The sequence below is a fragment of the Centroberyx affinis genome, unplaced genomic scaffold (assembly GCF_046629955.1).
Source record: "Centroberyx affinis isolate AG114_WGS23_722 - 3 ecotype Tasmania unplaced genomic scaffold, CSIRO-AGI_Caff_v1 ptg004537l_1, whole genome shotgun sequence".
Classification (NCBI taxonomy): Eukaryota; Metazoa; Chordata; class Actinopteri; order Beryciformes; family Berycidae; genus Centroberyx; species Centroberyx affinis.
The window spans coordinates 79159-100741 of record NW_027282174.1 but is presented as its reverse complement, the minus strand read 5'-3'; the positions used below and the strand labels follow the sequence as shown (position 1 = coordinate 100741).

The 21583-nt window shown below is 41.3% G+C and overlaps 3 protein-coding genes across 3 annotated transcripts in view; 2 read left to right on the top strand and 1 right to left on the bottom strand.

The window, feature by feature from the left end:
* The first annotated feature begins 105 nt into the window (after positions 1–105).
* On the top strand, positions 106–8392 carry LOC139665341 (lysozyme g-like). The gene is made up of 5 exons (XM_071544335.1): positions 106–180; positions 1198–1282; positions 1884–2001; positions 2766–2904; positions 4514–8392. Exons 2-5 carry the CDS (start codon positions 1242–1244, stop codon positions 4654–4656), a joined length of 441 nt encoding a protein of 146 aa, XP_071400436.1. The 5' UTR covers positions 106–180; positions 1198–1241; the 3' UTR covers positions 4657–8392.
* A 636-nt stretch (positions 8393–9028) lies between these two features.
* Positions 9029–18402, bottom strand: LOC139665342 (zinc finger protein 835-like). Its single transcript, XM_071544336.1, has 6 exons — positions 18102–18402; positions 15390–15540; positions 14164–14294; positions 12020–12264; positions 11575–11699; positions 9029–11382 (listed from the first exon to the last, which is right to left on the bottom strand). The coding sequence occupies exons 1-6, from the start codon at positions 18292–18294 to the stop codon at positions 9954–9956; spliced, it is 2274 nt and encodes a 757-aa protein (XP_071400437.1). The 5' UTR covers positions 18295–18402; the 3' UTR covers positions 9029–9953.
* Positions 18403–19824: 1422 nt separating this feature from the next.
* The window catches only part of LOC139665343 (zinc finger protein-like), a 43464-nt gene continuing 41705 nt past the window's right edge, over positions 19825–21583 (top strand). The window contains exon 1 of the mRNA XM_071544337.1: positions 19825–20103. Within this exon, the coding sequence (XP_071400438.1) occupies positions 19860–20103 (244 nt within the window). The 5' untranslated portion in view covers positions 19825–19859. The remainder of the gene's footprint in view (positions 20104–21583) is intronic.

The window sequence follows — 21583 nt, the reverse complement described above, 5'->3', positions numbered from 1 at the left end:
ATTACAACACTTCATCACTATCTAACAGTGTAAGAGGATCTGGGTCAAAACTGGGAAAACTTCAGTGGGAGCTTCATCAGAGCAGCACTTTGTGTGTTTCAGTGTATGGTGACATCACCAAGATCGACACGACAGGAGCTTCTGCCGAGACCGCCACTGCAAACCAGCTGTACAGCAGAGGTAACCCCGCCCCGCCTCGCCCCACCCCGCCCCGCTCCAGACCGCCCCGCCCCGGACCGAGGCCGGCGCACATATTCCATAATATCGAATACCAATATACCGATATTTTGTGAATATCGCAATGTTTTTTCCACGATAACAAATACCGTCCCCGCCCGGGCCGCTGCACCATGTGTTGCTTAGATCAGTGGTTCCCAACGTGCGGTCCGGGGACCACCAGGGGTCCTTGAGGGCATTCCAGGGGGTCCCCAGCAAATTGATGAATTGTTAAACTTCATTATTTTGTCATTTTAGAATGACTATTTTGATCATAGTTTCTCTGTTATCTCTCTACCTGCAGTACAGATAGTGGTGGAGTTCTGGACAAAATCATATCTAACAATAAATATATTCTCAGATTTGGGTCCGAGAGACAAAATCTCATCAAATGGGGGTCCGTGGCTCTAATGTGGACTAAAGTAGGGGTCCCTGATATGAAAAAGGTTGAGAATCACTGGCTTAGATCACAAGCTTTTGAACTTATAAACATGTAATCTACTAGTGGTAGGATAATAAAAAAACAAAAGCAATCATAGTTGTAATGACAAATTTGTCAATTTTACTTCAAGTGAGTTTCCTTTTCCACAATCAGCCTGTTTTCCTGGAAATGGCAGGAATGAACAAATTACACTAAATGGTCATTTTATTTTCTCCAATGATTGAAAAGTAAGATCAAATTTCTCAGGTGTTAACAATAATAATAATTATTATTATGATTAATAGCCTAGATTTGATAATTTGATTTGATAATTTGATGTAATTTAGAAGAAAAAAAAAAGAAAACAAAACAAATAGGAAAAAAAACAAACAGGAAAAACAAAAAAAAAGACAAAACTCAGAACAAAACTGTGTGTGTGTGTGTGTGGTGGTGTGTGTGGGGGGGGGGGCTCTACAGTTACAGCTACATTACAGGATGATCACTCTCATAACTGTTATTGCAATAATTGATAGAATAGCGATTTTCGACATGTTTTGCAGGAGTTGAAGCCTCTGAGGAGCTCGCCAGCCAAGACCTGGAGGAGATGGAGAGGTACAGAGAAACCATCACCAGAGTAGGAGACAAGTACGCACCACTCTACTCTACTGTACTCTACTACACTCTGTTTACACTCACATTTTAACCATCAGTCTGTCAGTCTGTCAGTGATACTCAGCCAGACTGTTCTCCTCTGTCTCACTTGCAGAACACATTTGGTGAAAGTATCGAAGGTTTATAGAGTTCAGTATTGCATCTGATCTTTTTCCCTTTTGTAGCATTTAAATTTCGGTTTACTCCTCTCTTCCTCTCCTATCTCCTCTCTTCCTCTTCTCTCTCCTCTCTCCCCTCCTCCCCTCTCCTCTCTCATCTCCCCTCCTCTCTCCCCCCCCCCCCCTCTTGTCCTCTCCCCTCCTCTCCTCCCTCCTCTCCCCTCTCCTCTCCTGTCTCCTCCTCCCCTCTCCTCCTCTCCTCTCTCCTCCTCTCCCCTCCTGTCCTCTCTCCTCCTCTCTTCTCTTCTCCTCCCTCCTCTCCTCATCTCCCCCCTCCCCTCTCCTTTCTCCTCCTCCTCTCTTCCTCTTCTCTCTCCTCCTCCTCTCTCCCATCCTCTCCTCTCCTCTCCTCTCCTCTCCCCTCTCCTCTCCTCCTCTCTCCTCCTCTCCTCTCCTCCTCCTCTCCTCTCCTCCAGGCTTGGTGTCCACCCGGCCCTGATAGCTGCTATAATCTCCAGACAGTCTCGGGCGGGAAAAATGCTGAGAACAGACGGCTACGGACAGTATGACCCAAACTGCTACGGACTGATGCAGGTGTTTGTGTGTGTGTGTGTGTGTGTGTGTGTGTGTGCATGTGTGTGTGTGTTTTAGGGTTGGCCGATAGTTTACATCCTCATGTCAAACAGTCGTCACATATAGAGCATGTAATGTAGCTGTGAAATGTTTAAGGAAGAGGCATTTTGACGCTGTAAACTGTAAAACAAGTTTCATGAAGAAAATCTGTGTGCTTCAATTTGAAAAGTCAGAAAGTTGAATTCATTAGAAAGACTTTAACTTTAGAATTTTATTCCTTTGAGTTTCAGTGATTCATTTCATACCAAACGTCCTGGAGTTCAATCAATAGATTGAAGAATAAGTAATATTTTAAGAAGTACTCGTGGTAGCCTAACAACAGTAGTAAAAGTAGTAGTAGTAATGGTAGCTAGGGTGCTACTAGGGGGTTGCTATGTGAGTGGTAGACTTGACTAACAGATTGTGGGCCAGGAAATATGCTGTTTTCCAGGAAGTAAAATAATTGGATTTTGATATAAAAATACAAGAAATTTTTTAGCCATTTATTGTTAAATAGGTATATATTATGGCCTGATTTTTTGTTATTTTTTTTTTATTTAATCGTGACTTAAAATTACCAGTGATAAAGATAATTTAGAAAAAAAACACTGGTACAGAAATGTCCACCAGCGATGGGTTCGGTCCCATCGCCCAGCCCCGGTGTGTCTGTGATAAAAATGCTTACACAGCGTTTTGGACTGAGGCTCCTCTGCTCACGGTGTGTGGGACGGGCGGTCTGGGTGCAGGTGAACAAGGCGTACCACGCGGTGAAGGGGGACCCGTTCACAGAGGAACACGTGGACGAAGGAACCACCGTCCTCATCCAGGCCATCAAGACCATGTGCAGGATGAAGCCCCAGTGGAGCAAAGAGCAGCAGCTCAAAGGTGAATTACAGGAAATTCCTAGGCTATTAATTAGTACAGTAGTATTAATATGCCCAGAAATTTGATCTTAACGTTAAAGAACTGAAGGAAACATTGGCCATTTGGTGTAATTTGCTCATTCCTGCTATTCAATAATCATCATTATAATCATTTTCTATGATTATTTTTGTTTTTCTTTACTATCCTACCACTAGTAGATTATAGGTTCATAGGTAAAGGTTTGCACACCTTTAGGAATGTAACAGTATACCGTTTTAAGGTACAGGTCCAGCAATATTTAAAGCAATATTTATCTTAAAAGCAAAACATTTGTTTGTTTTTTCGATGGGCTGTAGTACGTTTAATTAAAAGGGAAAAAATTAATACCATGAAATACCGTATACCGTGGTATTTTAGTAGATACCGTACTGTACTGTGAAATTTCATACCGTTACATCCCTACTTGTGATCAAAGCAACACATGGTGTCATGGCGCGATTTAATACTGCGGGAAATATTGCAATATTCACTAAATACCGCAGTATTCGATATTATCTAATGTCGGCTCAAGCCTGGTGATTAGGGCTGGGTATCGGTACTCGATACCTTTAAAGGTATCGACCGAAATAAACCAGTACCAAGTAGTATCCAAACTTCTCCAGTCAAACGATACCTGCATTCGATACTTTCTGTACACAGATCTAGCAAAAAATGACTATTCCTATGATTTTGCTCGCAGCCAATCACCGCGAGCGTTCTTCGATTTAACGTGCCGTGTGATTGGCCGGCTACCGCAGCAGCTACAGCCCATACAGTCCACCAAAACGTAAAAAAAACAAAAAAAGTATCGACTGAAGTACTCTATTGGTATCGGTGTCACTTTAAGGGTGCTGGTATTGGTACTGGTATCGTCATTTTTTAAACGATACCCGGCCCTACTTCGTGATACATGGACAGATGGCAGCCGCCTGTCTGTTCAACACACTTCATGCTTCATCCACCAGCCAATCCCTGACATCCGTAGAAGAAGCTCCGCCTCCACAGTCCACATACTGACAGTTCTATGTTGGATGGCAATCACTTAACCTTGCGAGGCGGCTGGATTCGCGAGATCACGCGAGAATCCGTCTCGCCAGGCTTCAGGTTATCCGTTTGTGGCCCGAACCGCAGCGGTGCGGACCAATCAGCGTCCTGTGAGGGCAGCTGGGGGCGGGGCTTAGGTGTGGCGACGGCGAGAAGCGACTGTTCCTTCACAACAATGGCGGCTCCTAAAGAGGCTAGCGAGAGTATTTCTTAACTGAAAGAAGAGCAAAGAACGGCACTGAAGGCTTTTCTGGACGGAAAAGATGTTTTGGCTCTTCTCCCGACCGGCTTCGGCAAGAGTTTGTTTATACGGTCCGTCGATCTGATTGGTTGAAGTTAGCCCGTGATAGACGGTGATAGACAGATGGTTCATCCAATCACCTGCCAAGTGTTTTTTTTGAAAGTGCCTGCCCTTTTCCAAACAGTTTCCAAGGACGACTTCCCAGATGGTTCTGTGTAACAAACCATCTGGCAAGTCAGGTTAACAATCACTCACACTTCGGAAAAATGTGATATTCATTTGTGTGTGTGTGTGTGTGTGTTTCAGGAGGGCTCGCTGCCTACATCGCGGGTCCAGAGCGGGTTACCGACCTGCCGTACGAGGAGCTGGACAGGAGGACGCCGTTCGCCGACTTCGCCAACGACGTGGTCGCCAGAGCGCAGTGGTTCGCCCGCAAAGAGCAAAATTAGAACCAGCAGAGGAAAGGGGGAAGGCTTTTCCGCTCCTCTGCTGGTTCTCATTTTTCTCTCTCTCTCTTTTAACCGTTAATTAGCGAGGGAAACTGAAGCCGAGCGTGCACTAGGGCTGAAACGATTTTGAAAAAATATCGAATTGCGATTATTTTGACTGATATTTGCAATATTTGCGATATGATTTGCGATATTAGAGGGAATGATCATTTTTTACGTCATTACTCTCATTCTCATTGAAAAACGTATTAAAATGATTATGGTGTGATTTTTGCGGGGATCTGTACCAAACAAAGATGTTTTCTTAAGTCTGTAGAATATGATGTGTAGGCCAGGACATCTCTGCAGCACCACAATATTTACTTTAAAATGCTATTTTGACAAAACATTTCACCTTTAACAAATATTTCACCTCCTGTGATTTGAAAATTGCAGTAGGCCATATTGCGATTTCGATAAAATTTCGATTAATTGTTCACCCGTCTTCTACTGTCGGCCACTGGGCACAGCGGGTGTTGATGGATCGGAGCGTTACTTATTTACTATCAATAATTCATTAATAATTTTGGCTGCGTGTTACATGAAGTTTTTTGGCTTTTTTTTGCAGCCGCATCGCTGCTTTTTACTCAGTTTCTTAAGCTATAGTACGTTTCTATCATCCATGATCAGTCTAGGATCACAGGAGTATTTGTTACATCTCCTGTCTGGGTGCTGTGACCTCTGACCCTTGACCTCCTTACCGTTGGTTCACATGGATCACTGAGGACTGCTGTCAAAGCTAACTTTCCGTTTTAGTAGCTGCTGGATTCCGTTATTGTTGTTTAATAGTTGATGTTATGGTTGAAAATCAGAAGATATTTCTCATTTACATTAGTCGAGTACAAATACTGTTATTTTACAAATGAAGTAAACGGAGACCGACTCTCAGATGTAGATTCACTGTTAATTTTCTGATTATGTGCCTCACAGCACCATACATTTTAAGCATGGGTTCACATTACATTATTCAGTCATAATTTAGCCCATTTTTTTCCTGCTTCATGAACAAGTAAACGTCCAACAGGTCACTTCAGGTCAATCTTCAGACGTCCCAGTTTTGAACATCTCAGATTATTTGCACTGTAATGAAACATGAAGGCAAAACAGGAATGGGCATCAAAACAGAACCGCCTCCCCAAACCCCACTGCTACAAAACAACATGGAGGCAACATGATGAGCTAAGATGCAAGTATTATTATAGTTTTGCTGTTACATTACATTTATTTTGTGAAATGTGAACGAGTTTCATTCCAAAATGAGATATCCACCATTGAAATAATTTGACGCCGGCTCTCTTGTGATATTATGATTCAGTGTGGATTTATTAATGAAGTTGTTCGCTACCTAAAGACCTTTGCCAAATACTTACCGTTGAGATGATTTGGAATATTTATGTTGGAAAATATTAAAGTAACAATCCGCAACCTTTTTGTATAAATACATTTTGTATAAATAAACCATGCAGTAGAGACTCAATAAGGGGTTTCCCTCGTTCCCGAGAAAAATCCTCTGCTGCACAGGAAGAGATGCGTTTTGGGGAAGTTGGAAGAAATATAATTACTTTACATTAAGTGTCTTTATTATTACAGTATGTTGATCAGTGCTGACACTGAGTATAAAACACCAAAGCAATGAGCACTGATCACCACAGCAGCCACCAAAATCAAGAAAGACAAGAATCTTGCGGATTATCACTTTAAATCATTAATTTGAGATTTAATTTTTTTTCTAAATGAGAATTTTAGAAACAAAGTCTACAGGTTTTTCTAGTTGAATAGCAGTGTTGTAAAATGCACACTCTTAAAAATGCATGGTACTTTTCAACATGATATATATTGAGAGCAACACACATTAACACATCTTATGTAGTATGAACTAATATGTTCCACTGAGGCCATAGAGGGATATTGAGTTTTTGTCCGAGACATTTTAAGTTTTTTTTTTTTTCTTTTAATGTTGTATTAAGATCAGTGTTAGCGTGTTGTATGGTAACTGATGATTTAATACAGGTAACAGCCAAAATATACCAGCACTTGAGTAAATATTGGGATATAAAGTATACTGAAAACAGGTGCTTCCACACGTTTGGTGTCTTAAGATAAGGAATCAGTTAACTTCCCATCATGCTTAGGGTGTGGCGTCACTCCAGTAGGGTTCAGATTTATGCCAAGTAGCACTGAAGCTGTTCTGGTGGACCAACAGCCTGCTAACACACTTTATGTTCGGGTTTATTTTGGCAGTCACCTGTATTTGGATATAATACTTACATTATGCATGGAGTTTGTGTCATATTGTCGGTGTCTTGCAGAAACACTTTGCATCTCCAAAAAAAGTTAACTCCTTACTAATTGGTTGAGTTTTCAATTGACAATTCTGCATTTTACACTGTATTTCAGTGGTTTGGCTGAGTCCTAAAGTTATTAAAGATATGTTTATGAGGAACATGAGCTGTCATTAATAGAAAAATTGCACACAAAAAAAATGAAAAATAAGAGATGCGAAGATTTCAGCCAGGCACCCATACAAAGTATTTTAGAAATGTGATTAAGTTGTTTTTGTTTTTTTGGTTATTTTCTTGATTGCATTACAGTGTTAAAGTTGCTGCTCCAGTCAGTAACACTAACTCTACCCCTGTATATTTTGAATCGGAACAATTACAGATCATGCAGCAGGCATTTTGTTACCGTAAATCTATTTTGTTAGATTTATTTATGCATGGAAGAACAATTGATTTCAGTAAGATGTCTCTACGGTCAAAGATAACTCAGTTGACAGAAAGAAGATTTGAGTGTTTGGTGCATTTCATTGTATTGAATAGGTCAGTATTGAATGTTGTTGCTGTTGGACAAAAATCACATATCTGCAACTTTTTTGAGAATTAAGAAAAGACTTTATATTTTCCCACAGACACCCAAGTATTTCTGAAACACTACAGTGGGATTTTAACAGGTTTCGGGGGCCAAAGGGTCATGAAACTCAAATCAACTCCACTTTCCATTCATGAAGACAAAAAGCAACACTATAATTGCAGATATGTGGTTTTCCATCTCAGTTGCGATGTGGCCTTGTAGCAAGCGTCACGTCTAAGGTCACGCAACAAAATACTCGAAGTTGCCTTAAGATCATATTTACTGTATTTCTGGAGGTTATACACTCTTAAATGATATGTCATTTTCAATATCTCCAGGGACAAAAAATGTTGCTGGCTTAGAACAAAACAGGCAAAATATGCAGGGTCAGTATGTGTATTGTCATATATTCAAAAGTATCGCATCCGTTTTCACCACTGTACTGACCATGACCCTGTCAGACAATCAAACACTTGATGTGCCTCAGACCTTTATTTCTCATTAATGTTTTGTTCCTGAAACTAGTATTGATTCAAACCACTGGAATATAACACTGTTTGTTTGAAAAATGTGAATATTTAACGAAGAATAAAATAATTGATTACGTATACACCATGTACAATCATGTGTCCTGCTCTGTCCAGTGTTAATACCACAGATTTTGAGTGGATAGCTTAGAGAACTGTAAATTTACTGGTACAGGGTTCCTGTGTGAGAATGACAGCAGTGAATCCACTGCTGTCGGCGGTTCAAGTTCTTAAAAATCGGCCCTGAGGGACTCCTGTCTCTCTGCAGTCACAGTCAAGGCTACTGTCCTGGCATCCAACTACATGCCCAGGAACTCTGTGATCTGGGAAGGCTGAAGCCTGCCATTCTTTGTGTTGAGGTGCAGGCCCAGGTCCCGAATGTGCTCCGGGAGTTGGGCCATGTGGCAGCAGCACAGGCCCTCTGATTGGACACACACCAACCAATCGTCGAAGCAGTTCTAGACTGCCACTGCTGGGGCCCAGGACCGCATCCATACACCTCATGAAGGTGCAGGGGGCCGACAAGATGCCTAAAGGGAGGACATAAAACTTGAAGGTTTTGCCCTTGAAGGAACCTGAGGAAACACCTGTGTACCTCCCAGACTTGCATCTGACTTTAGGCCCGTTTCACCCTCGGCACTGTCAGCATCTTGCACGCCTTAAGTCCAGAATCAGTCTGAGTCTCCCTATGGGAGCTGAGGAAGTATTGGGAGTAGAGCCCAGCCTGTTGGGTGTCCTGCCCCACCTTCCTAATGGCTTTCTTGGCCAAGAGAGTGGAGATCTCTGCACACAAAACCTCCTTGTGTTGGGGTTCACTATGGCTGAAAATGCAGCCGACCTCATCACGGTTGGGTGCATGTGAACTGTAAACTGTATCCTTGGGTCATAGTGGGAACCACTCAGGAATCTGAGGGGACTATGGAGGGGTCAGTCCCCGTACATGGAAAACATGGGATATGTAACTGGGAGGAGAGATAGTCTCGATATGGAGAACCTTAATGTCTTTCAGGAAGCAATATTTCTCTAAAAGTGCTTTGCAATGAAAATCTTCAGTGAGTCTGTCATTATGGTTATTACCCTTTCTTTCTTGATTGTTTGTCACTTTTTGACCCACAAAACTCCCACGCTGTATCTAGATCATTTATTGAGAAGGAACATACTGTACAATGTTTGGGTCTTGTGACCATCCTCCTGTACGACAGCCTAACCAATAGGACGTTATCTTATATATATCAGAATCAGAATCAGCTTTATTGGCCAAGTATGTACCCATACAAGGAATTTGACTCCGGTTATATATATACACACAAGCTGCCCCAAGGAAACCAATCAAATCACCTGTACAATCAACAGACAAATCGACAATCATTGAATTTCTTTAAATTATTAAATGCATAAAAAATCATCACCCAGCGACATCACAAAAACCATAAGAAGGCTCAGTGGTTCTTCCCTGCACAACCTTTCGTCAAAGTTGTAATATTATGTGAATCTATTCTGAAATGCACAAAAATGCACCTTTTTGTGGAAGACCACGCCCCCCTTTTGGCCAATCGACATGAAAAGTTAATCAGTTCTTCCTTGGCCCATGACCAAGCTTCATACAAAGGTTTGTGCAAATCCGTGCCCACCTTTTTGAGATATCCTGCTAACAGAGAGACGGACAGACAAACACAGACACAGGTGAAAACATTACATCCTTGGCGGAGGTAATAACCTGAAGAAACATGAAATAACACAAAGTTGTTGAAATGCAAAGGTTAAACCACTAAAAGGGTCTTTTTGAGGAAAAACAAAAAAAATCCAACCAATGATGAGCTTCCTCAATGTTCAAAAACAATCAAAAAGCAAGTTTCTGTCTGGTGTCATCGGATGTTGTGGTTACGTTGCAGTTTCTCCCATCTGGTGACTCTTCATGTGTGCTTTGAGGCAGTGGCTCTGAGTAAAGGCTTTGTCACAGACAGCGCACTGGTACGGTCTCTCCCCGCTGTGGGTCCTCATGTGGACGGTGAGGTGCTCCGGACGAGAGCACGCTTTACCGCAAACCCCACAGACGAAGGGTTTTTGACCGGAATGGACTCGCAGATGGTTGTCGAGATGAGTCTTCCGCTTAAAGGACCAGCCGCATTCTGTGCAGCGGTATGGCGTCTCCCCGGTGTGGATCCTCATGTGAACCGTCAGAGGTCCCTTGGTCGAAAATCCCTTGCCGCATTCACTGCAATGGTACGGCCTCTCCTTGGTGTGCGTTCTCATGTGGATCTGCAGCTGCTTGCTTGTCAGGAACATCTTGCAGCAAACATCGCAGAGGTACTCCCTGTCTCTATTTGTGTGAATCCTCTCATGGGCTTTCAGCGTTCCAGGAAGTTTGAAGCGCTTCCCGCAAACGCTACAGCTGTAGCGCCTTTCCCCCGTGTGGGTCAACTTGTGGCGCGATAAAGATCTAAGGTCGCAGAGAGATTTACCGCACACACTGCAGCGGAACGACTTCTCGCTCACGTGGATCCTGCGGTGAGCTTTGACCTGTTCCTTTAGAGCAAACGGTTTATGGCAAATATCACATTTGTGAGGTTTGCCTACCACATGGGACTTCTGGTGAGTTCTCACGGACGATTTTAAAGCAAATGTTTTATGGCAAACATCGCATTCGTGGGTTTTTCCCCCCGTGTGGGCAGCAACGTGCTCGTTGAGGCCGTCGACGCGGAGGTAAGACTTTCCGCAAACGGGACAGTCGTGAGTTTTTTGGTGACTCTGAAGATGAACCCTCAACACCTCCGCAGAGTCCGAACGTTCTCCGCACACCCCGCAAAGACACACTGGATCGTCCACGTGACTCCAGGCGTGTTTCATCAAAATGCCGGTCGACCTGTGCAGAGCTCCGCAGACTCTGCAGGGGAGAATAAGGTCACTGTTCTCAATCACGGTCTTGGAAGACGACCGGATCAATTCCCTCCTCTTGGCCTCGACACCAGAACGTTTGGCTTGCCGCTTCCTCATAGTCTTTGGTGACTGCGGTCCGGGTTCGCTCTCTTTCAGGTCCTCATCCCTCTTGTCTGGTTTCCAATCGTCATCTCTTTCACTTGCCTCGTCTCCGTCGTCTCGCTTCTCGTCCTCGCCGCTGGCGTCCTGTTCGCTCTCAGCTGCAGAGCAGGGAGACGAGATGGCCAGAAAGTCATCGGTTTGCTCCGGTACTCCACACTCTCCTCCGTCATCGGCTTCCTCGGTTTCCATCTGTTGTGGTTGTGATGCCGAGTTGCTGGCCAGAAGGTCTGCTCCATTGCTTTCTACTCGTTGAATAGGGTTGTTGCGGGAACTAGGAGCAGAAATTAAGGAGTTTCATTATATGCATACAAGTGATGTGTCTGAAGCCAAGAATCGATTGATTTGGTGATTTATAGATTTACACTTTGAATAAAAGCTTCTACCCAATGGCATGTTGTGGTAAGTAATGTTATGTGATCAACCCTTACAGCAACAGTTCACATTCCCCATCTCTTTCAATTACCTTGTTTGTGGCTTGGTTTGATCACTTGTCATCATGGCAGAGGTGGATGGAGAGTCTTTGGTGGCTTCGTCTTTCCTCTGCAGAGGATGAAGCTCTTCTTGGCTGACCTGGGATTCCTGTCCTGTCTAGAAAAAATGAAGAGCTTTGATCCCAAAATGACGTCTCCACCATTTGAAGAAAGTTACTTTTACAAAATGACTGACAGAACAAAATTAAGCTAAATGCCAGTACTTTTGAAAAGGATAGTAAGCCAAGTTAAATCCTTGATTGACTAAATGAGAAGACTTTTACAGACGGGATCATCTAGATTTTTACAGATACTGATTGATGAACTTGGACAAATGTTCCTGAGTAGTGTAGTGGACTTGTACAGGCTTTGCAAGTCATGCAAAATTGGGCAAACAAAGTCTAACCTTACAAACTACAACAAAATCTAACAAACTACCTTCCTTCTGATGTAGAGGGCCGACTTCCCTGCTCCAGAGGACCTGATGGACCTGTGGATCTCCTCTGGTGTCAGAGTCTTCAGTTTCAGTGGCTGTAGTTTCCTGCTCCTGTCGGCTGTGAAGAGGTCAAAAGGTTTGTTTCCTCCAGCCAGCTGAGGGAAGCTGGACCTCAGCAGGTCCAGGAAGTCTGCCTCCCGTAGGCCTCGGGGACACTTCACCTCCTGCACCGGGCATTTCTTAAACACTGGCACAGAGACAAATTCATAAGAAGACTAATTCAGTTCTATTCAGTTTTATTGTCGTTCCACGTTACATGCGGGCACAGTGAAGTGATAAAACGTTTTCTTGGGGTCACAGTGCAATACAAACATGAGTACAGATAGGCCAGTGACAGTCCTGCCAGAGATGGTCAGCAGCAGCCAAACACCTGATCTAGCTTTGTGGTCCAATACTCAACGGACTGTTAACTCTGTAGGATTTATAGATGCAGTGCATGAGGCAGGTAAAAGCTTGGATCCACTTATTGAACCGAATGGTAATGGTAGGTGTGATGTCAAACAAAACAGAAATATTCAAATAATATTCCTACCATACCTCATTTTATCAGAGTTTTTAAGTAAAATTTGCTTGTCATCATCAATTCAGACAGCAGAAATGTGTGTCACGATATTAAAATATCTTCATATCATCACGATATGATTCCACCGAAAGACGATAAACGATAATATTGAATTATCACCCAGCCCTGTTATATTATATTATAATATCTCCATATACAATATTATCTCGATAATATTGATAATTATTAAAAAGATGAAAAATTTAAAAACAGTACAGTAATATGCTTCACTCGCTAATTTATCCTTTCAATCATAAGATTTGACTTTTTTTTCTTGAAACAAAATTATAAAATGCTGGTTTATCTTATATAAACTGGAAAGATAGTTTTAAACAACTCAAATAAAAATCCAAATAACAGCTTTATCTAAAATAAAGGTTTATTATAGCGCCTCCTTTTTGGGGAAAATAAAACATCTATGATGACAGACGAGTCACGGTTATCACAGTGGTCACGATAATAAAAATTAGTGGCGGTGTCATAACCGGTATTGTTTTTTACCACGATATATAATAATATTGGTTATTGTCCCATCCCTAATCCCATGACTAAGACAGGAGTTATATGCAAGATGAAGATGTAGCTATGGTAGCAGGGGTCAGTAGTCATACCTTGTTCTCAGTAGGATTGGGCTGATCACTTATAGTCGGAATCAGATCTGTAGTATCCTTAAAATAAAGCCCAATACTTGTGATCATATGATCGATCATGATTGTTGGTACAATTCCTTTTCTGAACCTGTGGCTGGTTCAAGCCAGTAAGGTCAGCTGTCTCTTGAGTCTCTGATTGTGGAGACCAATAGCAAGTTTATAAATTACTGTCTAATGTTATGAAGTAGGTATAAGCCTGTGCAAGTACAGCGCAACATCGGTGACTATAGTTCAGTTACATGTAAATCATCATATGCATCCTTATCGGACATCTCAATTCGGAATTAAAGGAATAGTTCACCCAAAAATGAAAATTCAGTCATTATCTACTCAAATCTCACACGCTTCTCTCTGTTGAAGCATCCAGTAAAAGAACACACTCGAACCATTGCTTTATATATCGGTGCTACTGAAAGAAGGTACAACGGTTAGGTAACAGATCAAAGACCGAAAATGTAACATTAGATCCGACAGAGGAACTCGTGCTTCACTTCAGACGAGGTGCGCGCTAACGTGAACGAGACTTTGAGCTCAGTGGCTACAGTGAAGATTTCGGAAAAAAAAAAAGGGTGTAAATGACATCTTTTCAAGTCAACTTGGGATCTCGGGGCTTCCGGAGACTTGGATTACGCGGGACGAGCTGTATGGAGCCATTTTACGTCTTTTTTTTTCGGTTGTTTTTTTACGTTTTCAAACAAGTCCCCATGAACTTCGGTTGTTTAGGAGAATGCTGCAACGCTGTTTTGCTGTGAAGCTCCAGGACTGTTTTGTGGACTAAGAAACTTCACCCGACTTTCCATCGGCATGGGGGTGAGTAGATAATGACTGAATTTTCATTTTTGGGTGAACTATTCCTTTAAACTCTTAAATGTACCGTTGTTTGACAGCACATCCGTCTGGGAGTCCTCCAGCATGCAGACCCTGAGATTTAGGTAGTGCTGCGTTCCTCTGATCCGAGGTCCCCCGGGTTTCCTCTTCTCAGACTGACCTCTGGGAGAAAATAATCTGAAAGATGGAGATTGGCAGCAGGGTTAATATCTGTCAATACACTAGTTCTGATTGGCCGGTAGTTCTCTGGGAGCACACTACAGGCTTGGCGTTAAAATTACTTGTGATTGAAGGAGGTAATTATCCATCACTGTACTTATGAATATCATTTGGTAATATACATTTATTAATATATATTAGAGCTGCAACGATTAATCGAGTAGTTGTCAACTATTAAATTAATCGCCAACTATTTTGAGTAATTTTTTAAGAAAAATAAGTCAAAATTCTCTGATTCCAGCTTCTTAAATGTTAATATTTTCTGGTTTCTTTACTCCTCTATGACAGTAAACTGAATATCTTTGGGTTGTGGACAAAACAAGACATTTGAGGACGTCATCTTGGGCTTTAGGAAACACTGATCGACATTTTTCACCATTTTCTGACATTTTATAGACCAAACAACTAATCGATTAATCGAGAAAATAATCGACAGATTAATCGACAATGAAAATAATCGTTAGTTGCAGCCCTAATATATATTTTATGTGAAAACAGAGGGTGCAGTTTCTCTTATCAAATTTTACTATGAAATTCAATTAAGAAATTGGACAGAAAAAACAAACTAAGTGCTTTTATACTGCAATGAACAGAGGATTTTTTGATTTTTTTTAAACCCCAGGTGTTGTAATCAAATACCATCCATAAGTGACAGAGGTATTCCCCCACCGTGCTCCAACCGTCTGGAGCAGAATCAGCCTTAAAATCCCATTCAGATGTATTAAAGTCCCCTGGTATAAAACTACCAAGCAACAAAAGTAAAAATCGAGCAAATTTGAAAAGAATGCGTCATATTTCTGTTGGGCAGGACTTGCTCAAATAAGGCCTGAATGTCACTAAAATATTTAAAACAGTTTTAATTGGGTTAACGATTACTGTTTCACACCTGAAGATTTCATGTTTCATTACTTTGCACCCCAAACAAAGAGAAACTTTGGTGCCATTTTTTTCTGAGATCCTGAGGGCCTCTAAAAACTACAACTACATAACTACAAACTACCGTCTCATTCTCACGGTAACTAAGTGATAATATTAGGAGTTTTGCGTTTGAACCTTGAGGGTGTTTGATAGTCCAGGTCCTTCAGATCCACCCGGCGCTGACTGGGGCTCGGCGCTGGCCGCTCAGGAGACTCGTCTTCTTCATCCTCACCCTCCTCTTCCTCGTCGCCGCAGAGGAGGCCGGGGGTCCCAGAGTCCTCCACACCTGGGCAACAATGGCGTGTTTCATTCACTCTTTGGGATTTATTTGCCAATGTACAGTGCCTTTACCTTGACTTAAGATTTACTTAAGGTTTTTGATATATCGGTAGACAGATTTGGGCTCTGAAAATCCAGTCTAGCGGAGAGTGTGATGGATTTTTCACAAAAAGGCCTAGAAAATGTCTCCCGTGTTGGATTTATACAAACTGCCGGAGAAAACAAAAGAAGTGTAATTTAGTTGGTTGAGTTTTACCCCAAACACCCATGATAACGCTTGATTATTTGCAGGTAAGCGTGTCTGAAAAGCGTAACTTGTTTTGTTTTGTCATATTAAATCCTTACAACAGAGTAGGCACATAGCGATTTCCCCCCACTTTTATCATCAAATATAATTCGACATAAATATTCTAGGCTTTTTGCGAAAATTCATCACACTCTCCGCTGGACTGGATTTTCAAAGCCCAAATCGGGCGATACCAACTGTCTACCGATATATATCAGGAAATCGCTAATATAGAGGAAATTAGACGATAAAAGTGAGGGGGAAAATCTGCGAATCGGTATTTACTCTCTCTCTCTCTCCCCACGCTGTCTGCTTCACATCCACAGAGCAGCTGGGAACCGACCGGTACAACCAGAGTTTTGCATGGTGAATCTGTCACAATCGTTATCGATTTGCGCTCGCAGTTGGTGATGAAGGGGCTTCTTTTCATGGCTTGTTGGTGGGTTAGGGTTAGAAACTTGATTTGCATACATTTCTTAGTAAATGATGATGAAAACTCTCTTAGTAAAGCAACTGAACCCCCAAAAAATGCCCTCGCAATTGACTGCATATATATATTATTATCATTTGCATTGTCTCTATAGTTTTGTATTATGTACATTACCTTTATCTTATTACCTCTTCTTTTTTATTATCTTACTCTACTTGTTTTCCTTGGTACTGTTCTGCCAGTTATTACTTATCTTTATCTTAACACAATCTCAGTGAATCTGGACCAGAGTTTTGCGTTTATTTCTTCATGGTTGAGAACTGTCTCTCTAGTCGGTGTCTTCCAAACACCAACACACACTCACCTGTTTCTATTCGTTGGCGCCTGTGATCTTTTAAGCCTCTAGGTGGCGCAAAAACCGACTTTATCAACAAACTTTAGGAAGAGAGCTGTAGACATACTTGGCTGCTGTGTGTTCTGCTCTCCCTCCTCAGGGAGTTCACCTCCACCTGCCTCCTCCTCTTCCTCATCACACACACAGAGTATCTCACAGCCATCTGTATCAGGGGATCAATGTTTTATCGGTTTTTATTTAGCAATGAAAACTAGATAATTACTTAGTAGTGTAGCTCCCATCCCAACAAAAACATTTTTGGTACATAAGTGGACTGCGTATCATTTTGTAGCAAATATGGGTATTATTTTAATGATATGAAATATAAATGCATCTATGTTCGTATTTACTTATTCATCTAGTTATTTGGGGTATTAGATTAGATTACATTAGATTAGATGAAACTGAAAAAAAAGGAAAAATTGGGCCACTGCAGCAGCCCATAGTAGTAATAAGAAAAGCTGGATTTAAATAAGAACAGAGCAAACACAGGTTAAATAAAACGGTCTAGTGTAGCTACGTTTTTAGTTTAAAAAGAAAATCGGAATTTTTGATGGGTTAAAATGGACTTTAACAAGGCAGTAGCCCTACTTTCAAGCTTCCTGGTTTACGTGTTGTGTTTCAGTTTTTGTGAATATATGTTGCGAAAATGACAGATTTTTTTTTTTTTATCTATTTCCCTTTATGCATTAGCCTATATCTACCTCTGTACTTTATAATACTCAAAAACACTGCAGTCCATATTCGTCAATAAGGATTTTATTTTGAAAGTTGAAGCTGGAAGTCCTATTGTTTATACTGCTTTGTTGACACTGGTCTTTTACTTGTGCTTTCATGCTAACGCACTGTGGTGTGCATCCATGCCCGTGTTATAATGTTCTGTTCTGTTTAGGATGACTTGTGGTTGCCCAGATATGTTCCGTTCCAAATTGTATGGGAAGCACGTCCTGCCAAACTCAGTTTTTTATTTTATTTTAGTAAAAGACAAAAAAATCCATACTGGTAGAACACAGACTTTACGACCTTTTAAATCTTTGGGATCTGCTGGGGAATTCGGTGTACAAGTGATTCACCAAGCAGCACTTTAGTTCAATAAAATTACAAATGTTAGAATTGGTTCGCAATGCTCACTGCCGCCCACTTCGGTGTAACGTTACTTTAGTGAAAGCAGATAACGGGAATCACAGGATAACCGATTCTAAAAGTTGCCATTTTTCTTAAACTAAGTGCTGCTTGGTGTATTGGATGCAGGCCGAATTGAAACGCGAGTCACATAGATTTGTTAAAGATCTTAAGTTGTGTTTTACTTTACCGACACGCAACGCAACATTAAAATATCCGATTTTTTTAATAGAGTTCGGTGCGATTCTCCATACAGCGGTACGCGTCTGGGCTAGACTTGAGGCAGCAGGAGAATTATTACTATTATAACACAGAGAAGTAAAGTCTGCCACTGACCTTCTCTCTCTAGTTTGACTCGAGGCTGCAGGAGGACATCCAGCTGTCTCCTCTGCCGGTCGATCTCCTGCTTGAAGCCCGAAGCCTCCTCCTCGTAACCGGCTACTGTTCTCTCTACAACCGCTAAGATTTCCTGGGCGGCTGCTGCCAGTCTCTCGGTGACGATTCCTCTCAGTATCTCAGCTTTAGACATGTTGCTGAAACTCTCGGGTGTCTCGGAGTCCGCGGTGTTCTCATGAATCCTGTTAACAAGCAATAAATTATTCACCGGAGAGGTTTATTCAGGCTTAGCATTGTTGTTTACGAGCTAACAGACAGTTCTGGTTTTGGTGCGGACACGAATGTTATCCGACTAGAAACTAAAACCTTCTTCTTCTTCTTCTTCTTGTTTTTTTAACGGCAACCAGCGTTATAGGTGCATTACCGCCACCTTCTGCTTCGGAGTGTGAACCATGAGACTAATTAATTCTACCTTTTAATCCAACCCATGTGCCACTTGATACGTTCATTAGTATCAGTGGTAGAAAGTAACTAAGTACATTTACTCAAGTACTGTACTTTACTTGAGTATTTCCATTTTCTGCTACTTTATACTTCTACTCCACTACAATTAGAGACAAATATTGTACTTTTTACTCCACTACATTTATTTGATAACTTAAGTTACTAGTTACTTTACTAGTTACTTTTAAAACTTTATTGATCCCCAGGGGGAAATTTACAAACTACCCAGCAGTAAATAAAGTAATTAAAATCAGCTTCACCTTTACCAGCTGCAACATTAAAGTGATGTACACATTAATGCATCAGTAATTACAATCCAATAATATAGGCCTATAGCCTAATAATATTATTATTATTAATCATAATAATAATAATGGTAATAATAATAATACACATTATTCTGAAATGAGCCATTCTGCATAATGAGTACTTTTACTTTTGGTACTTTACGTATATTTTGATGCTAATACTTTTGTACTTTTACTTAAGTAAAAATTTGAATGCAGGTCTTTTACTTGTAACAGAGTATTTCTACACTGTATTATTGTTACTTTTACTTAAGTACAAGATCTGAGTACTTCTTCCACCTCTGCGTATTATGGAGCCCCTAAAGTCCTGAAAGGTGATAATTTTTTATCTTGTGCGTACAAGTTAATTATCTTGTGGGAACAAGTTATTATCTTGTGCACACAAGAAATATCACTTTTCGGGACTTTAGGGGCTCCGTAGGTTATTATTCATGTTCCTTCATGTTCAATTCCTGGATTCCCGAGAAACTATAAAGACCTAAACCCACCAGAGGTCGTACGTTTTCGTCTTCTTAAGTGTAACGTTGCATTTCCGCCATATCTGAGCCTACCAATTTCCTTAACAAATCTAATCAAATTCTACATCCTAAACTGCTAAAATCCAACATCTCTTTTATGACTAATAACGACTTGTTGTCTATTCTCATTGGATACTTCTCCAGGACATGTATTCATTAACACAACGTTTCGAGCTGTCTTGGTGACATTAATTATTGCCATTTTAAAACACTTTGCATATTGTATAGTTCTATTTTGTTCCTTAATTTGTTGTTTTCTTCTGCAAATTAAAGTGTTAGTCAATGATGTGGTGGACGCGTGACGCTTTAGCCTGACGCTTTTATTCTGAAAACATCGGACCGGAAGTGTTATTTTTGTTCCGGCTACGTTGATTAGACTCCCTAATTAGTGTGGGTAAACCTCTCTGAACAAATGAGTGTTTGTTAACATGATACACGAGAACACCGCGGACTCCGAGACACCCGAGAGTTTCAACAACATGTCTAAAGCTGAGATACTGAGAGGAATCGTCACCGAGAGACTGACAGCAGCCGCCCAGGAAATCTTAGCGGTTGTAGAGAGAACAGTAGCCGGTTACGAGGAGGAGGCTTCGGGCTTCAAGCAGGAGATCGACCGGCAGAGGAGACAGCTGGATGTCCTCCTGCAGCCTCGAGTCAAACTAGAGAGAGAAGGTTGGCGACAGACTGACTTCTTCATGTAATAGTAATTAAAGTCTAGCACGATAAGCGCTCTGACGCCGAAGCCTATTAAACATTTTTTGGTAATTTAATGTTGCCTTCCTTATCGGCTAACGTAGACATAACCGAAGACCTTTAACGAATCGATATGACTCGCTGTTCAATTCGGCATGCAACCAGAACATGAAGCAGCACTGACATTTAATAAAAATGTCAACTTCCAGAGTCGGTTCGCCTGGTTCACGACAGCCTCACTTCTCTGTGTCATAACAGAATGATTCTCCTGCAACTTCAAGCTTGACAGACTGCCAGCTTAATATATTGATTAATTATAAGATACATTGATTCATTAAACAAAAACAACAACTGTGTGCCCCTGGTAGAGCTGAACAATTAATGGCTGCAAGTGCTTAGGAGCTGCAGGTAATCTTTGGTCCATGAATCAAAACCTTTAATCAAAAAGTACGGAAGAGGATTAGGGCCATATGTGAAAAATGTATTTGTGTTCTGAGAGCAATCTTAGAATTCTGACTTTTTTTTCCTCAGAATTCTGACTTTATGCTCAGAATTCTGAGATTAATCTCAGAACTCAAATACGTTTTTCACATGTAAATGTATACTGAACAAAAATATAAACGCAACACTTTTGTTTTTGCTCCCATTTTTCATGAGTTGAAATAAAAGATCTAAGACTTTTTCTATGCACACAAAAGGCTTATTTCTCTCAAATTTTGTTCAGCACTTCTCCTTTGCCAAGATAATCCATCCACCTGACAGGTGTGCCTTGGGCTGCTCACAGTAAAAGGCCACTCTAAAATGTGCAGTTTTATCTTGAAAAAGACATTTATTAGGTACTGAACTATGGATCTCACATGACTAGGGCTACAGATTTGCATTTTTTGAAAACCAGTCAGTATCTGGTGTGACCACCATTTGCCTCATGCAGTGCGACACATCTCCTTCACATAGAGTTGATCAGGTTGTTGACTGTGGGCTGTGGAGTGTTGGTCCACTCCTCTTCAATGGCTGTGCCAAGTTGCTGAATATCGGCAGGAATTGGAACACGCTGTCGTACACGCCGATCCAGAGCTTCCCAAACACGCTCAGTGGGTGACATGTCTGGTGAGTATGCAGGCCATGAAGAACTGGCATGTTTTCAGCTTCCAGGAATTGTGTACAGATCCTTGCAACATGGGGCCGTGCATTATCATGCTGCAACATGAGCTCTGGTGGACATTCCTGCAGTCAAAACTTGCGACATCTGTGGTATTGTGTTGTGTGATTTAAAAACTGCACATTTTAGAGTGGCCTTTTATTGTGACCAGCCCAAGGCACACCTGTGCTATAATCATGCTGTTTAATCAGCATCTTGATTAGGGGTGGGACAAAATATCGATACTGGAATATATCGTCATACTTCCTCTTGCGATACGTTATCGATACACTGGCGCCAAATATCAATATTTTTATTAAA

Excerpts from the sequence above, each read along its gene's own strand:
- LOC139665341 (XM_071544335.1), top strand. The coding sequence starts at position 1,242 with ATGGAGAGGTACAGAGAAACCATCACCAGAGTAGGAGACAA. Across the intron at positions 1,283-1,883 it reads ATCACCAGAGTAGGAGACAA|GCTTGGTGTCCACCCGGCCC; the intron begins GTACGCACCACT and ends CCTCTCCTCCAG. Across the intron at positions 2,002-2,765 it reads ACTGCTACGGACTGATGCAG|GTGAACAAGGCGTACCACGC; the intron begins GTGTTTGTGTGT and ends GTCTGGGTGCAG.
- LOC139665342 (XM_071544336.1), bottom strand. The coding sequence starts at position 18,294 with ATGTCTAAAGCTGAGATACTGAGAGGAATCGTCACCGAGAGACTGGCA. Across the intron at positions 15,541-18,101 it reads AGTCAAACTAGAGAGAGAAG|GTGTGGAGGACTCTGGGACC; the intron begins GTCAGTGGCAGA and ends ATTGTTGCCCAG. Across the intron at positions 12,265-14,163 it reads GGATGTGCTGTCAAACAACG|TGTTTAAGAAATGCCCGGTG; the intron begins GTACATTTAAGA and ends TCTCTGTGCCAG.